The sequence below is a fragment of the Artemia sp. Qi Xiang Cuo genome, chromosome 21, assembly GCF_049724085.1.
Source record: "Artemia sp. Qi Xiang Cuo chromosome 21, ASM4972408v1, whole genome shotgun sequence".
Classification (NCBI taxonomy): domain Eukaryota; kingdom Metazoa; phylum Arthropoda; class Branchiopoda; order Anostraca; family Artemiidae; genus Artemia; species Artemia sp. Qi Xiang Cuo.
The window spans coordinates 26,751,536-26,764,600 of record NC_142814.1 but is presented as its reverse complement, the minus strand read 5'-3'; the positions used below and the strand labels follow the sequence as shown (position 1 = coordinate 26,764,600).

At 35.8% G+C, this 13,065-nt stretch overlaps 1 protein-coding gene across 1 annotated transcript in view; it reads right to left on the bottom strand.

Annotated features, from left to right (window-relative positions):
• The window catches only part of Chd1 (chromodomain-helicase-DNA-binding protein 1), an 82,073-nt gene that overhangs the window by 64,869 nt on the left and 4,139 nt on the right, over nucleotides 1-13,065 (bottom strand). Inside the window, exons 2-4 of the mRNA XM_089107179.1 lie at nucleotides 5,245-5,354; nucleotides 3,473-3,676; nucleotides 1,103-1,281 (exon numbers count right to left, since the gene is read on the bottom strand). Coding sequence (XP_088963305.1) covers nucleotides 1,103-1,281; nucleotides 3,473-3,676; nucleotides 5,245-5,354 — 493 coding nt within the window. The remainder of the gene's footprint in view (nucleotides 1-1,102; nucleotides 1,282-3,472; nucleotides 3,677-5,244; nucleotides 5,355-13,065) is intronic.

Genomic DNA, 13,065 nt, shown 5'->3' with positions numbered 1-13,065 from the left:
TCAAATTATAACTCAAACTCTAATTATAATTCCAAATTCTGAATATCATTTTGCCAATAATTATTAATTTCAGTGCGCATAAGTATATAGTTCACGTTAATGACCCACTAGTTACCCCAGAGAATATATTCTAAAAAAAAATGTGAAAGCATTATTGAGCAAAAACTGAATTATGCGTCGGAAAACAACTTTCGCAGCTTATTAGTTGTGACTGATCTGAACACAATTTTAATTTTACCCGGGAGGAAAGAGTGGGGAGCCTCAAGAACAAAGTAAGGAGGATTTCTCACTATTCTCTCCTATCAGTCAGACATCCACAAACCTTTCAAAATGGCATATTCACTAGCATTTCTACGCATGCGCAGAGAGGAAGAGGATGCCAACCCAGAAGACATGTATGGATGTTCTTTAGAGAAAAACGCGATGTAACACAACAGACGATTTGCTAAAACTTCTTCGCCTTTCTTTCATTATAAACGCGTACAGACATCATGCTTTTTTAAAATTATCAATACTCGTTTCCATTGGTAAAAACTTAATTAATATACCTAATATCTACATCTTAGAAATATTCACATATTTGTTTACTTTTATTTTATTGTACTGCATCCAAAAAGATTTCTAACAACGGTATACAAGGTCACATTCAGGGAAAGAAAGTTGGGATTACAGTGAGCAGTATTTTCAGCTCCTCCAAAAAAAAAGCTAGATATGTTATTTGAGCTGTTTAGGCCAAAATCTTGCTCAAAACCTTGAAAGAAAGCCCACGAGAAAATATCCATTTGAATTCCCCACCCCCCTTCCCAAAAATCCAAGACGTGATTCTGTCGAGACTCAGTAAAATATCTTTGCCACCAAAAAATCACTTTAAAATTGAATTGATTCATCTTAATTATAGTTTCTGTACCCACATTCAAAGTAAAGTACAGGATCTTCCTCGTTTTCATGTGTCTGTACCGTATTACTTTTTTCTGAATTGGGTCGATTCTTATTTTCATGTAATTGACTAGGATTTTATCTTAAACCAAGCGTAAACACCTGAAGGACAATTTATATATTATTTTCCAAGAAATATCTGCCATGTTGCTAAGAAAGAGCTTACCTCCTTTTTTTCCGATCCTCCAGTCAAGAACTTTTTCAATAACTTCAGCATTGTCTTCTTCAGCCTGATAGCCTTGAGGATAATCTTCAACTGGTTCTTCTATCAAATCTTCAGGGTCTGTTACCTCTTCTTCTTCTTTATAGCTAACTGCAGCTGCAGCACGGCGACTAGTGACACGACTGGAAGAAAATAATAGTCAAACGTTTACGCTGGAGCAAGATTATACTGTGCATGCATAAAAACAATTATACAAGGAAAAGGTAAAGAATACGGCACCGAACTTTACAGTCTCTTCCGACGGTGCTGATCTTCATGGTCCTTCAGGCAGGAAGTAAAAAGGGAGGCTGGGGCCAACCATCATATGCTTTCGCACACCCTTCCTGTTTACCTTCCCAAGATTTCTCTAGGTACCAATTTAGAGCTGGGTCGACTCTAGCTGACCTTACAGAGTCACGTCATTGACCCGCGTTCCAAACTAAATGACCAGCAACACCAGGACTCAAACCCAGTCCTCACGGACGAAGGATGTCAAGTCTAGTGGACAGAATTCTACTTTCCTTGATGAGTCAGCCTTATAGCCAAGCTCTCTTTGTAGATGGTCACAAATACTTGGTAAAGTATGAAGGCGAAATATAACTGACGCTGTAGTCACAAATTTTGACTTAATCTTCAAGTGTAGCTATAATGTGGTCAAAGCATTAGTTCTTCAAGGTTGAGTTGAAAGAGATTATAATACTGAAGAGAATCGGACGGCATTCGGCACTCGGCTTCGGTACTTCTACATGGTCCTGCATGAATGAACACTAGTAAAACCATAGAAAGTATAAGTCTTATCAAGTTGTTTGAAAAACTGTAAACATAGCTAGATTAAGCGTAAATTATTTTGAAAGAAATTTAAGCTTAATAAATAAATTTACTCTTTCACTCGTAAAGTGAATAGTTCTACGCAAAATTGATCAGAAGGATTGTACTAGACCATTTCCGTCGAACCTGATTTTCAGTCATGGAATCTATGAAGAGAAAGAAAAGTCATCCTAAAGACAAAAGTTCAGATCTACAATATAATCGTCTGCTCTATATTTCTATACTGTTGCGCGAAGTGCTTCTGAAAGCGGCGACTGTCCACGTCTCATAGAGGTTTGACCACTCCTGCCTAAGACAAATTATCAACGTTCTAACCCCAGATGGTACGCCGAAATCCAAAAATACTGCCGGCAAAAACATGACATAAGTACACTAATAAAAACTGCCACCTAACCTGGTTTGATCTTAGAACTGCCACATGGTTTCAGTACAATCAAGACGAAGCCAGGGCCAATTGGGGACGTTTGAAGCCACTGGTAAAGAAGAGATAAGTAATGGCTGGAGATCACTAAACGAGACACTGAGAACCGAGCAGCATATCAATTTTCCCAGTCTAAGCGCCAGGGAGAGTTGAAGTCGAACCCTTTTTTTGTCTTGACGCCTGTTCTCTATCTAGGTTTTATCAAAAATGTTTTCCGAATTACCTGGTAACAAAACAATTGTTCAGTTATACAGGTATAGCGCAAATACAAGTACAGTGTTAGTCATCTTTGAAGTAATACAAGATATATTCTTCAATCTGTTAGGTAAATTTACATGCCATTGTTGTTAGTTAGATAAATTGCGTATCATACACTTGATTACGTTAATTAAGGCCAATATACAAAGCGCCAAGGAAATTGATAAAAATTTACAAAATGAATAAATTTTAGAATAAGGTAATTTTTACGATCAAACTTCTTTCTAATCTCTTTTTTTTGTAGTCATGAACTAAAAAAGACGTCTCAACTCTTGAAGTCTCAGCAAAAATAAAATCAGCTGATTGAGAATTTCGATAACAAATAATTTACAGCGATTTCGTTCGTATACAGTTCTTGATATACGCTAAGCTTAAGTTACAGATTGGGTACTCAAAAATTTTTCCTAATAGGAGTAATTGTAATCGTAAAACGTTAGCGAAATCGTGCTTAACTTAGTAACCAGCTCTTTGCTGTTTTTATCTGGCCTGTTCCCAATTTTTATCCCGCAAGATGACGAGCACTCTGTGCAGCCTATTTTCGATATTTGAGATTTTTACTTTATTTGCCATTCTGGTATAATGATACAAAAGTATTGCTGAACGTTAACGCTCCAGACATAACGGCATTTTATATAGGGTTTAATAGAAGCACCCACAAATATAATTATCATAGGGCAGTTTATTCATTGCTGTTCAATAATCTGGATACTTAAGTTTACAAATATTTTAATATACGGCCTGCAGAGCAAAACATTTAATATATACTTTATGTTTTACTATAAACGACGATTTACCAAAACCACCTTCTCCTAAAAAAAATGTTTCACCCTTTAGTTTCTTCAAGGTAATCATCTACTTCACTTTCGTCATCATCGTCCTCGTCAGAACTTTCATTTCTTTTTCTTTTAGCCGGCTTCCTCGGAGCCTTTCGAGCCGGTGGACGACTCTTCGGAATTTCTTCCTCTTCTTCACTTTCAGAACTTGAATCACTTAGTTTATGACCTCGTGGTGACTCCTCTTCGGACTCAGAACTGTAAATTAAAAATATTCATCAGCGAATTAAGTCTAATCAACATTGCAATTTGAGACATTCAAGGCTTGATCAACATTAAAACTTCTACTAATCACTAAAAATTCCTTGCTTTTGAATCTTATTCACTAAAAATACACAAAAAAACTGTCAAAACTTAATTTAAGACTATTCATGCATTATCAGGTTAAGATGTATACCCACACACAAAGAAGGGCATCGAATTCTTCCAAACCCGACATGTGCAATAAAAATCTCCCACTCAAATAAATTGAAAACTGTGACCTGAAAATATTTTATTTGAAGTTCATGATACTCCCTTATCTAAGAGAAATCGTATCCACCCCCCCCTTGAAAATTCTGGTTGTTTGTACCTATTTTGAAGATGCAAAAATTCGTTAGCACCTTTGTTTGATCAACATTTTCATTTAAAAATCAATTAATTTCACTTCTCGATTTGGTCTCTTTTGTTCAAGTCTAATAGCTTTCAAAGACTACAGCCATTATTATCATAAACCTTTACTTGAAATTTTGCACTATGTATTTAGCCCTAGGTAAACACATATTTGAGCCCTGATGTGGGTAGGGAGTTTAGATTGTAAAAAAAGGTCTGCTTTTAGGTCACCATTTTTTTATCTATCTTCAGGAGAGGGAAGGATGCTTCGAAGCAACCTTGGGACAAGTCTCGTCTGTGTGAAAGCATATACGAGAACAATTATTACTTGAAAATAAACTACTTACTTTTTTATAGAAGAAAATTCATGTCATCATCAATTACTTAATCAATGCTATTAGTTTTGGAAATTAAGAAGCAAAGAGAACCATTTGAAACAGCTTAAAAACCATCTGAATTAAGCAAATCGTAAAATAAATCAGGAAACAATATTAAAAGTGTCGGTGAGGTTACACAGTTGCTCAATATGAGATTCCTTATCTCTTTGCAAGCCCACTGGGGAGAGAAACTCACATGGAGCAGGGGCCAAATTTAGGTCCGAAAAAATAATAATAAAAAAGATCAATTTGGAAGGATCAATTTGGAACTTTTGGAAGGAAAGAGTCTGGATTATCTTTGCACCCGGCTTGTCACAACCCCTATCAATGTATTATTCAAACGGAGCAATAGCCCACAGTTTTTCGAGCTTGCCAAATTGAATACATCAAAAACAAAAGCTTCCACATCAAAACATTTCATCAATTTTGAAAACCCCTCATATAATACATATAATTTGACATTTGAACTACTTATGGTAAAACCAAAATTGAATAAATTATTTTCAAAATAGGCTGCACATCATCTCTAATGGTACGTTCAAACACATAGGATTGTGATATCCTGCAAGAATTCAGTTCCAATTTTCAAATTGAAAGTTTTCAAAAAAATTTGCAAGGTTTTTTTAGGTAAAAGGGTCAAAAAACTTTTGAAATTGCCTAAGGATATCTTGACAGAAATGGCCTCAGTTCTTCCCCTCCTACCCAGAAAAGTGATTTTATTATTACACTTAGGGCCACTGACAGACATGGTAGATACCCAGCAAGTTTCTTTTTTTTAATTACTGATTCTATACTAACCTTTTCTCATTTTCGCTGTCACTGGCTGAAAAATTTTGATCTTCATTTCGTCTGCCATGGACTCTCGGCCCATCTGATTCAGAGCCAGAACTTGAACTTTCACCTGAATCCTGAAAAACAATCTTTTAGGAAAATTTTTAATTCTATAAAACATAAATCTAAAGTGACGATTATTATCAAAACCACCAATTCCCACTTTTGTCATGGGCATATTGAATTACTTTCAGAAGTTTAAAGATAGATTATTTGTGGATTGTTGTTTTTTCAAAATTGAAGTTGATTCAACCTATCTATTAAAAACTCTCTTATGTAATGAGACCAATTGCTTTTGACAATTGGCATAAAATTCACCTATGAGATGGATGTCTTTCTATGTGTTTTCTGAAAATGTCCAATTGCTATTAAGAGAAAACGAACAAACAAGGGGGCTTTGGCACCTCCTACACTCCCGTTCCCTCTCCTTGTTAGCTTTTTAGAACAAAAATAGGATCCTTGCATCTTGTTTGAGCAGAATCAAGCAAGGAGCATCGATCTCCGTTAACAAAGGCACAAAGTGGACCCCCCTGGATATCTCTCACCGTCCATCCCTATACAAACTTTTAAGTAAAACAGTAGGTGCGTTCCACCTAATTTAAACCTGAATCAAGTAAGGATTTTCAATATATACAGCTGTAGAACCAAAATGGACCAATGGACCATCCGTACCCTTCATCGCTCCCACCATCAGCTTTGTAGAAGAAAAGTCGGCATATTGTAGTTTTTTTTTTTTTTTTTTAATAAAAAAGTTGTATTGTTTTCAATCCTTGTGATTTAAGGCTCAATTTTTGCTTTTCGTGCCACCAACATCCCCTCCCCCTGTAACTTCCAGCTTTCCAGCAGAAATGGAGGCTTGCTGCACCCTGTCCGAAGTGGAGTCATACAATTATTTTCAACCTGTATAATTGGAGGAACGAAAGGCGCCCAATGGAACCTTCAACACCACACCCACCTCCAGATTTTTCAGAAGAAACGAAGAGTGACAATAAACCGGCTTGAAATCTTTTGGGACAAGTACTTTGGTCAGCAGGACATGAGAATAATGATTTTCAGAGATATACTCTCCTCCAGCCTTATCAAGCAAGCGTTTATATTCATTTGAAACTCATGGGGAAATTACCTTGGGCCTAGGGGACCGAGTTTTCAGAAGTAAGGTACTCTAGGCACCATCTACCTTTAAAACTAGTGCCCAAATTCACTTGAAATTTGGTAGGCAGGTACCAACACCCAGAAAGATTTAATGCAAGGCATTGTAGATCATTTACCTTTACAGCCCAGGTGCTAGTAGCTTCACGATTTCATTGATTGGCGATTCCTCCTCAATTACAAAGTCACTTGTAAGCAAGAATCGCAGAGTATGTTCATCTTCAGGGGTGAAGGGTTAGATACTTGTGCTGACTAGTTATAACTTTTATAGTTTAATAAACAGTTTAACTATTTGCATTTAAAAAAGCAACCACTGCAATGTACATTCAGTGATGAAAAAAATAAGTTTACATGAATTTCTTCCCTACAGAAAAAATTAGCATTCTTACAATTGAGCAAAACATTCTACATCCATCCTAGGCAGAAGACATAAACCTAAAAACTTGCAAAAAGCCATTAGGACTGTTTGACTTTAACTTAACCAGATCAGGCATAAACGTCACTTCATTACCAATTTTTAGAGTTTTGGAAATCTAAGTTACAAATCAATCTCTTTCAGCTCCTGGTGACCAGTAAATGGCCACTAATCTCTTTGGTGTAACCTTTTTTTTTGTATTAATGGCTGATAGGCTATTCAAAAGGGGGTATGTGAAAAGTGCTTGACTGTAAGTGGAACATTAGACATAAGGGCACACAAGTTATCGAATGCTTTGAATGGGATACAACCAAAGCAAGGTCATATTACTGCCAGGCCCTTGGAAAAAAGGAACAATTAAATTTGAAAGGTTGGCGTATAACCAGGAAATACAGTAATGAATAATACACCAAAGCAGTCTGGTAAAGTAGTTTAACTTTCTTGTGAAACAAGAACATGATTCTTCTAAATTTTACAATCCATATTGTTCCACATCATGAGCCTTTTTATCTACTGTTTCTGAATGGTTTTCAAAAAAAGAAGAGGAAACACATTCACCTGCCAGCCTTTAATTGATATTCAAGGATTATTAACAGCCTGTTACACTATTTTTCTATCTTGTCAATACAAAAAGGTAAGTTGAAAAACATTGATACACATTCGAGTACTTAACCCCTGATTCTTAACAGGAAGGTATTTTTGAGTTTCTATTTCTATCCTTTCCCACAAGACAATACCTTCTTGTGAACTGAAGGTTATATGCTAACTTTCAGAGCTGACCTCGTTGTGTGAGGCTTACAAGAATAGATATTATGCTCCAAATTAGGTCTCGCCAGGTGATTAGTTCCAATCGCAGCTTTTTCATGCTAGGATTTGAAATTATCTGTGAATTTCTTGTTCAAACTTGAAAAGACTTTCAAGCTTGAATTTAACTATATTAGTCATGCGATAAATCTTAAAAAGGCTGACAGAATTGAAAGTATATAAATTTGATGGATTTTTTTTCATGGTCGAAGTCTAGGAACTATTTTCACAGAATCTCACAAACTATACAGCCGTGGAAAAGGCAGATGTGGGGACTTGGAAAACAGTTTCCAGGTCGAAATTTAGGTTGTAGATACTATCTCTGAAAGTGATACCGGTAGTAACCAAGAAGGATAATACTGATACATTTTTTTCCTGGTTTTACCGTGCAGATAGTTGTAAAAACAAAAGAGAGGGCTTATTGCTATAAAAAAACCATCATGCATCTTTTTAAGACCAAACTGGTTAAAGGACAACATGCTACCCTCCAATGCCCCCCGTACTCTCCCAATCCCACATGGCATCAGATCGAATTTCCAAGATAGCCAATTTAATTAGAATTGTCCTGAATATGGATATAAAATTATGGAAATTACCAATTTAAAATAGTCTTCATATTTGGCCCTAGAATGAAGTAACTGAAGTTCTAGGGCAAAAACACAAATGACACTCTAGGCTTTCAAAGGGTAGCAGCCCCAATTTGTGCCTGTGTTAAGTTTGGCTTTATTATACATTGTCATTTCTGGTTTTTCGTCATGGCATTTTCCACTCATTTTAAATTTACATCCTGTATAAGCTAATTTCTCTTGTATATCTATATTTCCTACCTACTGTATGTGGAAGATTTTGTTTTTATTTATCATTTTGGAAGGGCAGTTCTGATCAGCTAACTCTGAAAAAAAAAATTAAGGTTGACCTGTTTGGTGAAACTTTATTTGCTGACTTCCAAAACCTGCTAACCTAAGTAAATAGCCCCCCATCCCCAATTTGTTAGTCATAAAATATTCTGGGAAAACAAGTTTGTCCAACAGTAACTTTTAAAGAAAACACTTTTTTTTATTTTCCAGCTTGGTTTAAAATTGTCTCCCCTAAACAGAAGGACTTTGCAAGCAATTTCTAAGGATTGTAGTCGAATTTTTAACTTTTGTTCAAAATTGGAAAAAGTCAAAATGGCTTCCCTGACCCCTATTCAAGCTGTGTTCCAATTTCTGAAAGTGTCCTTTGTCTAGTTAAACGTTTTTTTTTTTCCGCTCAAGCAAATTCAATGTAATCAAGGGGGAGGAGTGGAGGGAAATTGATTTCCCAAGTTTTATTCGCCTAATTCCACAAAATACGAAGTTGTAGAAAAGCTGCTAGACTGCAATTTTGCCTAAAATTGGGACTGGAAAAGCCTTTTCATGCTCACATCTAGTTCTTCCGTCCCTGTAAGGTTTAAAAGTCTATGTGACGGGTCCTAGTTATGAGTGAAAATTCAAGTTTATCTTAGAATCCACCAGCTTAAGTAGTTAAAACTACCTTGGAAGGACAAATTGCCCAAGAGAAGCAGACCCTACGCTGAACTTGAATTTTTTTTTTGTTATGATGGGTTCTCATAGGATTTTAAACATTTTAAATAACATAAGGACAAAAAAAAAAAACTCCATGCTCAAATACAGGATGTAGATTCAATCTTTTAAGTTCTAGTTTAAAGGCTTCCCAAGGGAGCAGAATAAACTTTAAACTAGTTAGATCTATGCTCAAGATTACGACCTATTTTCCAAGAATCTTTAAGCCAAATTAAGATGCAGACAAAGTTCCTGAAAGTTTCGTTAATCAAGTTCAACAATTTTCTAAGGCAGTAAAGAACTTATTATTCTTGCCTTACACCACTAGTCCTACGAACAACTCACTGTAGCACCAATCCACCTGAGGCCAACACAGCCACACACGCTCCTCCTCCATCCCATTCTATTTAAAGGCTCCCTCTTTAAGCCCTCCCAGGAAGTTCCCATTTTCCTTCAATATTTCCTTACAACATCCTCCCACCCCAGCCTCAAACAACCTGTTTTTTGTTCCGCCCTAGACGGCTCGCCGAAAAGGACACTAATATCCTTCATAGCCGAAACGTGTCCTGGCCATTTCAACCTTTCTCTGATCATAACCGTAGAAAGAGGGACTATGCCGCACTTTTCACACAGGTGATTAGTATACATCCCATACCCTTTGACTATCCAGATATGGACCCCTCTTGACCCCCCCCCCCCCAATAAAAATGCTGGAGATTCGCCCCTGCGTACAGCCTACGGTTTTAGAAACGGTTAGTCAGTCGGGTACCCAAATCAATCTGTAAGCAATTTCTCTTAAAACATCTAGCAAATCTTCCTCCTTTTTTTTCGAAGCGCCTACTCTTCAGAACCATACTTGACCAGTGTTATTACCTAGGCCAAAACCTGAAAATACTTTTCTTTTTTTGTTAAGATGGGTTCTCATGGGATTTTAAGTATTTCAAATAGAAAAGTTGTGGGAACACAAGGACAAACATAACTCCATGCTCAAATACGATTTGAGAAACAGTCAGTGAACCATACTTGACTACTGTTATTACCTATGCCAAACCTGAAAATACTTTACCTTTTCGGCGGGCAATTTCTCTGGAAAACATCGATCAAATCTTCCTCCGTTTTTCGGAGCCCACATGCTTCTAAACCATTTTTGATCAGTATTATTATTGTAGCCTTTAATATTCTAATCTTGGTTCGCAAAATAATACTACCTAGGTAAGTGAAGCTGTCCCCTTGATTAGTCTTCTTGTTACCCAAGATCACCATTTCATCTTCACATATTTCAAAATAGACAGATAGAACTGGCAAAACCTCTAAAAGTTATTCATTCTTCTAACATTTTCATTTAGACTACTTGAATCATCAGCATAATAGAAGTCCAGGAGAGTTTTATTTCCCCATTTTATTCCGTTTTCTCCCCATTGCCGTTGCTCTGTTCCTTGAGACAAAGCCCATCAACATCATTCATATAATTGGGGATAGAACACAACCCTGCTAAACTTCAATTTAGTACACAACCAGCTACTAACCTCATTTCTTACATTAAGTGCAACAACATTATTCTCCTACATAATCCTAATCACATTAATGTATTTGTCTGGTATGCCATACAAAGATAAGACCCTGGCTAAGGCTCTTCTATCAGCTGAATCAAACGCTTGTTCATAATCTGCAAAACTGAAAATTGAAGGTGTTTGATGACTCAGGCACTTCTCAATTATTAGTCTAAGAGTGAAAATTTGGCTAAGACATCCTCTGCCCTTCCTAAAACCACATCAGTGACTTATTTCTAAACTCATCACATTTACCACACTATCAGCACCTGGGGACTTATTATTTGTCAATCCCATTAGTACTGTCTCTAATTCTTCCTCACAAAACAAATCTTCTTTCACATCTAAAGTGTCACAGCGTTTTTCATTCTTCTCTATTTCTTTTACTGTAGCTCTATCATGGTTTAGCACACTCTCAAAATGCTTTATCTATCTCTCTTTCCTTATAACTAATTGTGGTCCTGGTTTAATCTTCAACTGGAAAAGATCAGATTGACTAATCCCTCTCGATTTATTAACATTTTTTTATTATTTATTTTACAATTATGCTGTCTGGCTGCATCTTCTGTATCTTCAGCAATTTTATCCATGGCCTACACGGCTCTCCTCTCTAATAAACATAAAGCATTTTCATTAATATTCCTAGCTGTGTTTCTAACATACTTCCCTAAAACATCATTAGCAACTTCCAAAACTATTTTCCAAAAATTATTCCATCCATCTTCTATATTGTCAAATTTTAAACTCTCCAGTTTAAAATTCAACCATTCCTGGGAAGTTTCTCTAAGATTATCATCCTGGAGTTTACCATTGTCATAGTTTGCTGGAAGGCAATTACCCTCCCTAAATTTCAGCTTTAGATTAACCCTAGATTTTATTAGATGGTGATATTTACTTTTAACATCAATAACAGCACTCCTATATACCCTAGTATCTTGTATTGATCCTGTCAGCCTTTGGTTTACAATAACATATTCATTAAGTTTAGCTTGACTTATACATCTAAATTATATGTATTACGAAGTAAACACTTGGTAATAACCTAGATGACGATTGACTTTTCGCTATCTTGGAAAAATCAAGCAAGAGAGAACAAAAGTTTTAGTAACAAATTCAATGCCAAAATTATGCCCCAGAAAGCCCCTGTCCCTATCTTTGAGGTTTGGAAGACAGGTATATTAACTTGCTGAAATTTGGAGAAAAAACCTTAACTTTGGCTTGAATCTCCTTTCCTTCAAATCTAGGTTTTCAGAACACAATTACAATGATTTGAGTCGAATTTTAAGCCATATTATAATTTTCTTTGGATTTTAGACATGTTTATCTTAATTCTTATACCTGACAAAGGCAAAGGCACGAGACTTAATATACTTTCCTTGAGTTTCATCACTACTTTAGATCTATCTCTGTATGCTTCACTTTTATAACACTAACTTATCACAGCCAATTAATGTTCAGTAATCTAATTGTTCTAGGGCAAAATTAAGGATTTGATCCCTTTTCAAAAGCATTATTCACAAACCTCAATTACTTTACAATGTAGCAATAAGCCTATAATCTCAAGTGTTAAGTAATAAATAAAAACAATGTTATTGCATAAATGAGAAAATTGTTGATAGTAATCAAGGCACTCCATTGCAAAAAAAGGCTCCTGTTACAGTTGGTTATTTTCAAGTAAAGCACCAAGATGGTAATTTGATTAAAACCCAAATATATACCCACATATTGCTTAAAGTCGCGGGGCGAATTCAACATGGCTTTCTTTGCACATTCTCTATCACTTTTGTCCAACAAAAGTGAATTGGCTCAATTTCAGCAAGGCATATTTCACTTTTTTCCTCTTTCATATTCAATTTTGTTTTTTAGTTTTAGTCAATTTTGCTGATGTAAACTTATGCTGTAAAATAATAAAAGAAACAAACCATTCAATATTCTTTCCAAATATAATAACCACTACTGTTGTATTTGCATCACCCCCCCCACCTCTCCTGACAGGACCAGATATAGCCCTAAGCTATATGTGAAGGTTTGCTGATTTTAGGGAATTATATTATTTCTCATCAATGTAAGGTGCATTTTTTATGGTTTTATTCATTTTATTTACTTACATATGTTGCTTGAAAGCAATGTGTAATTTGGCTTATTTCTGCCAATCCTGTTGAATGAAAGGAATTTTTAATTTGTCTTATCCGGGCTTCAATACCATGTCAACAGGTGAATGTGGCTCACCTGTTGACAATACTGAGAGATATATACATTGTGAAGTATATAGTAAAAATATGTTTTGTCATAATCTGACTAGCAAAAGTGCAACTTTTAGACTTAA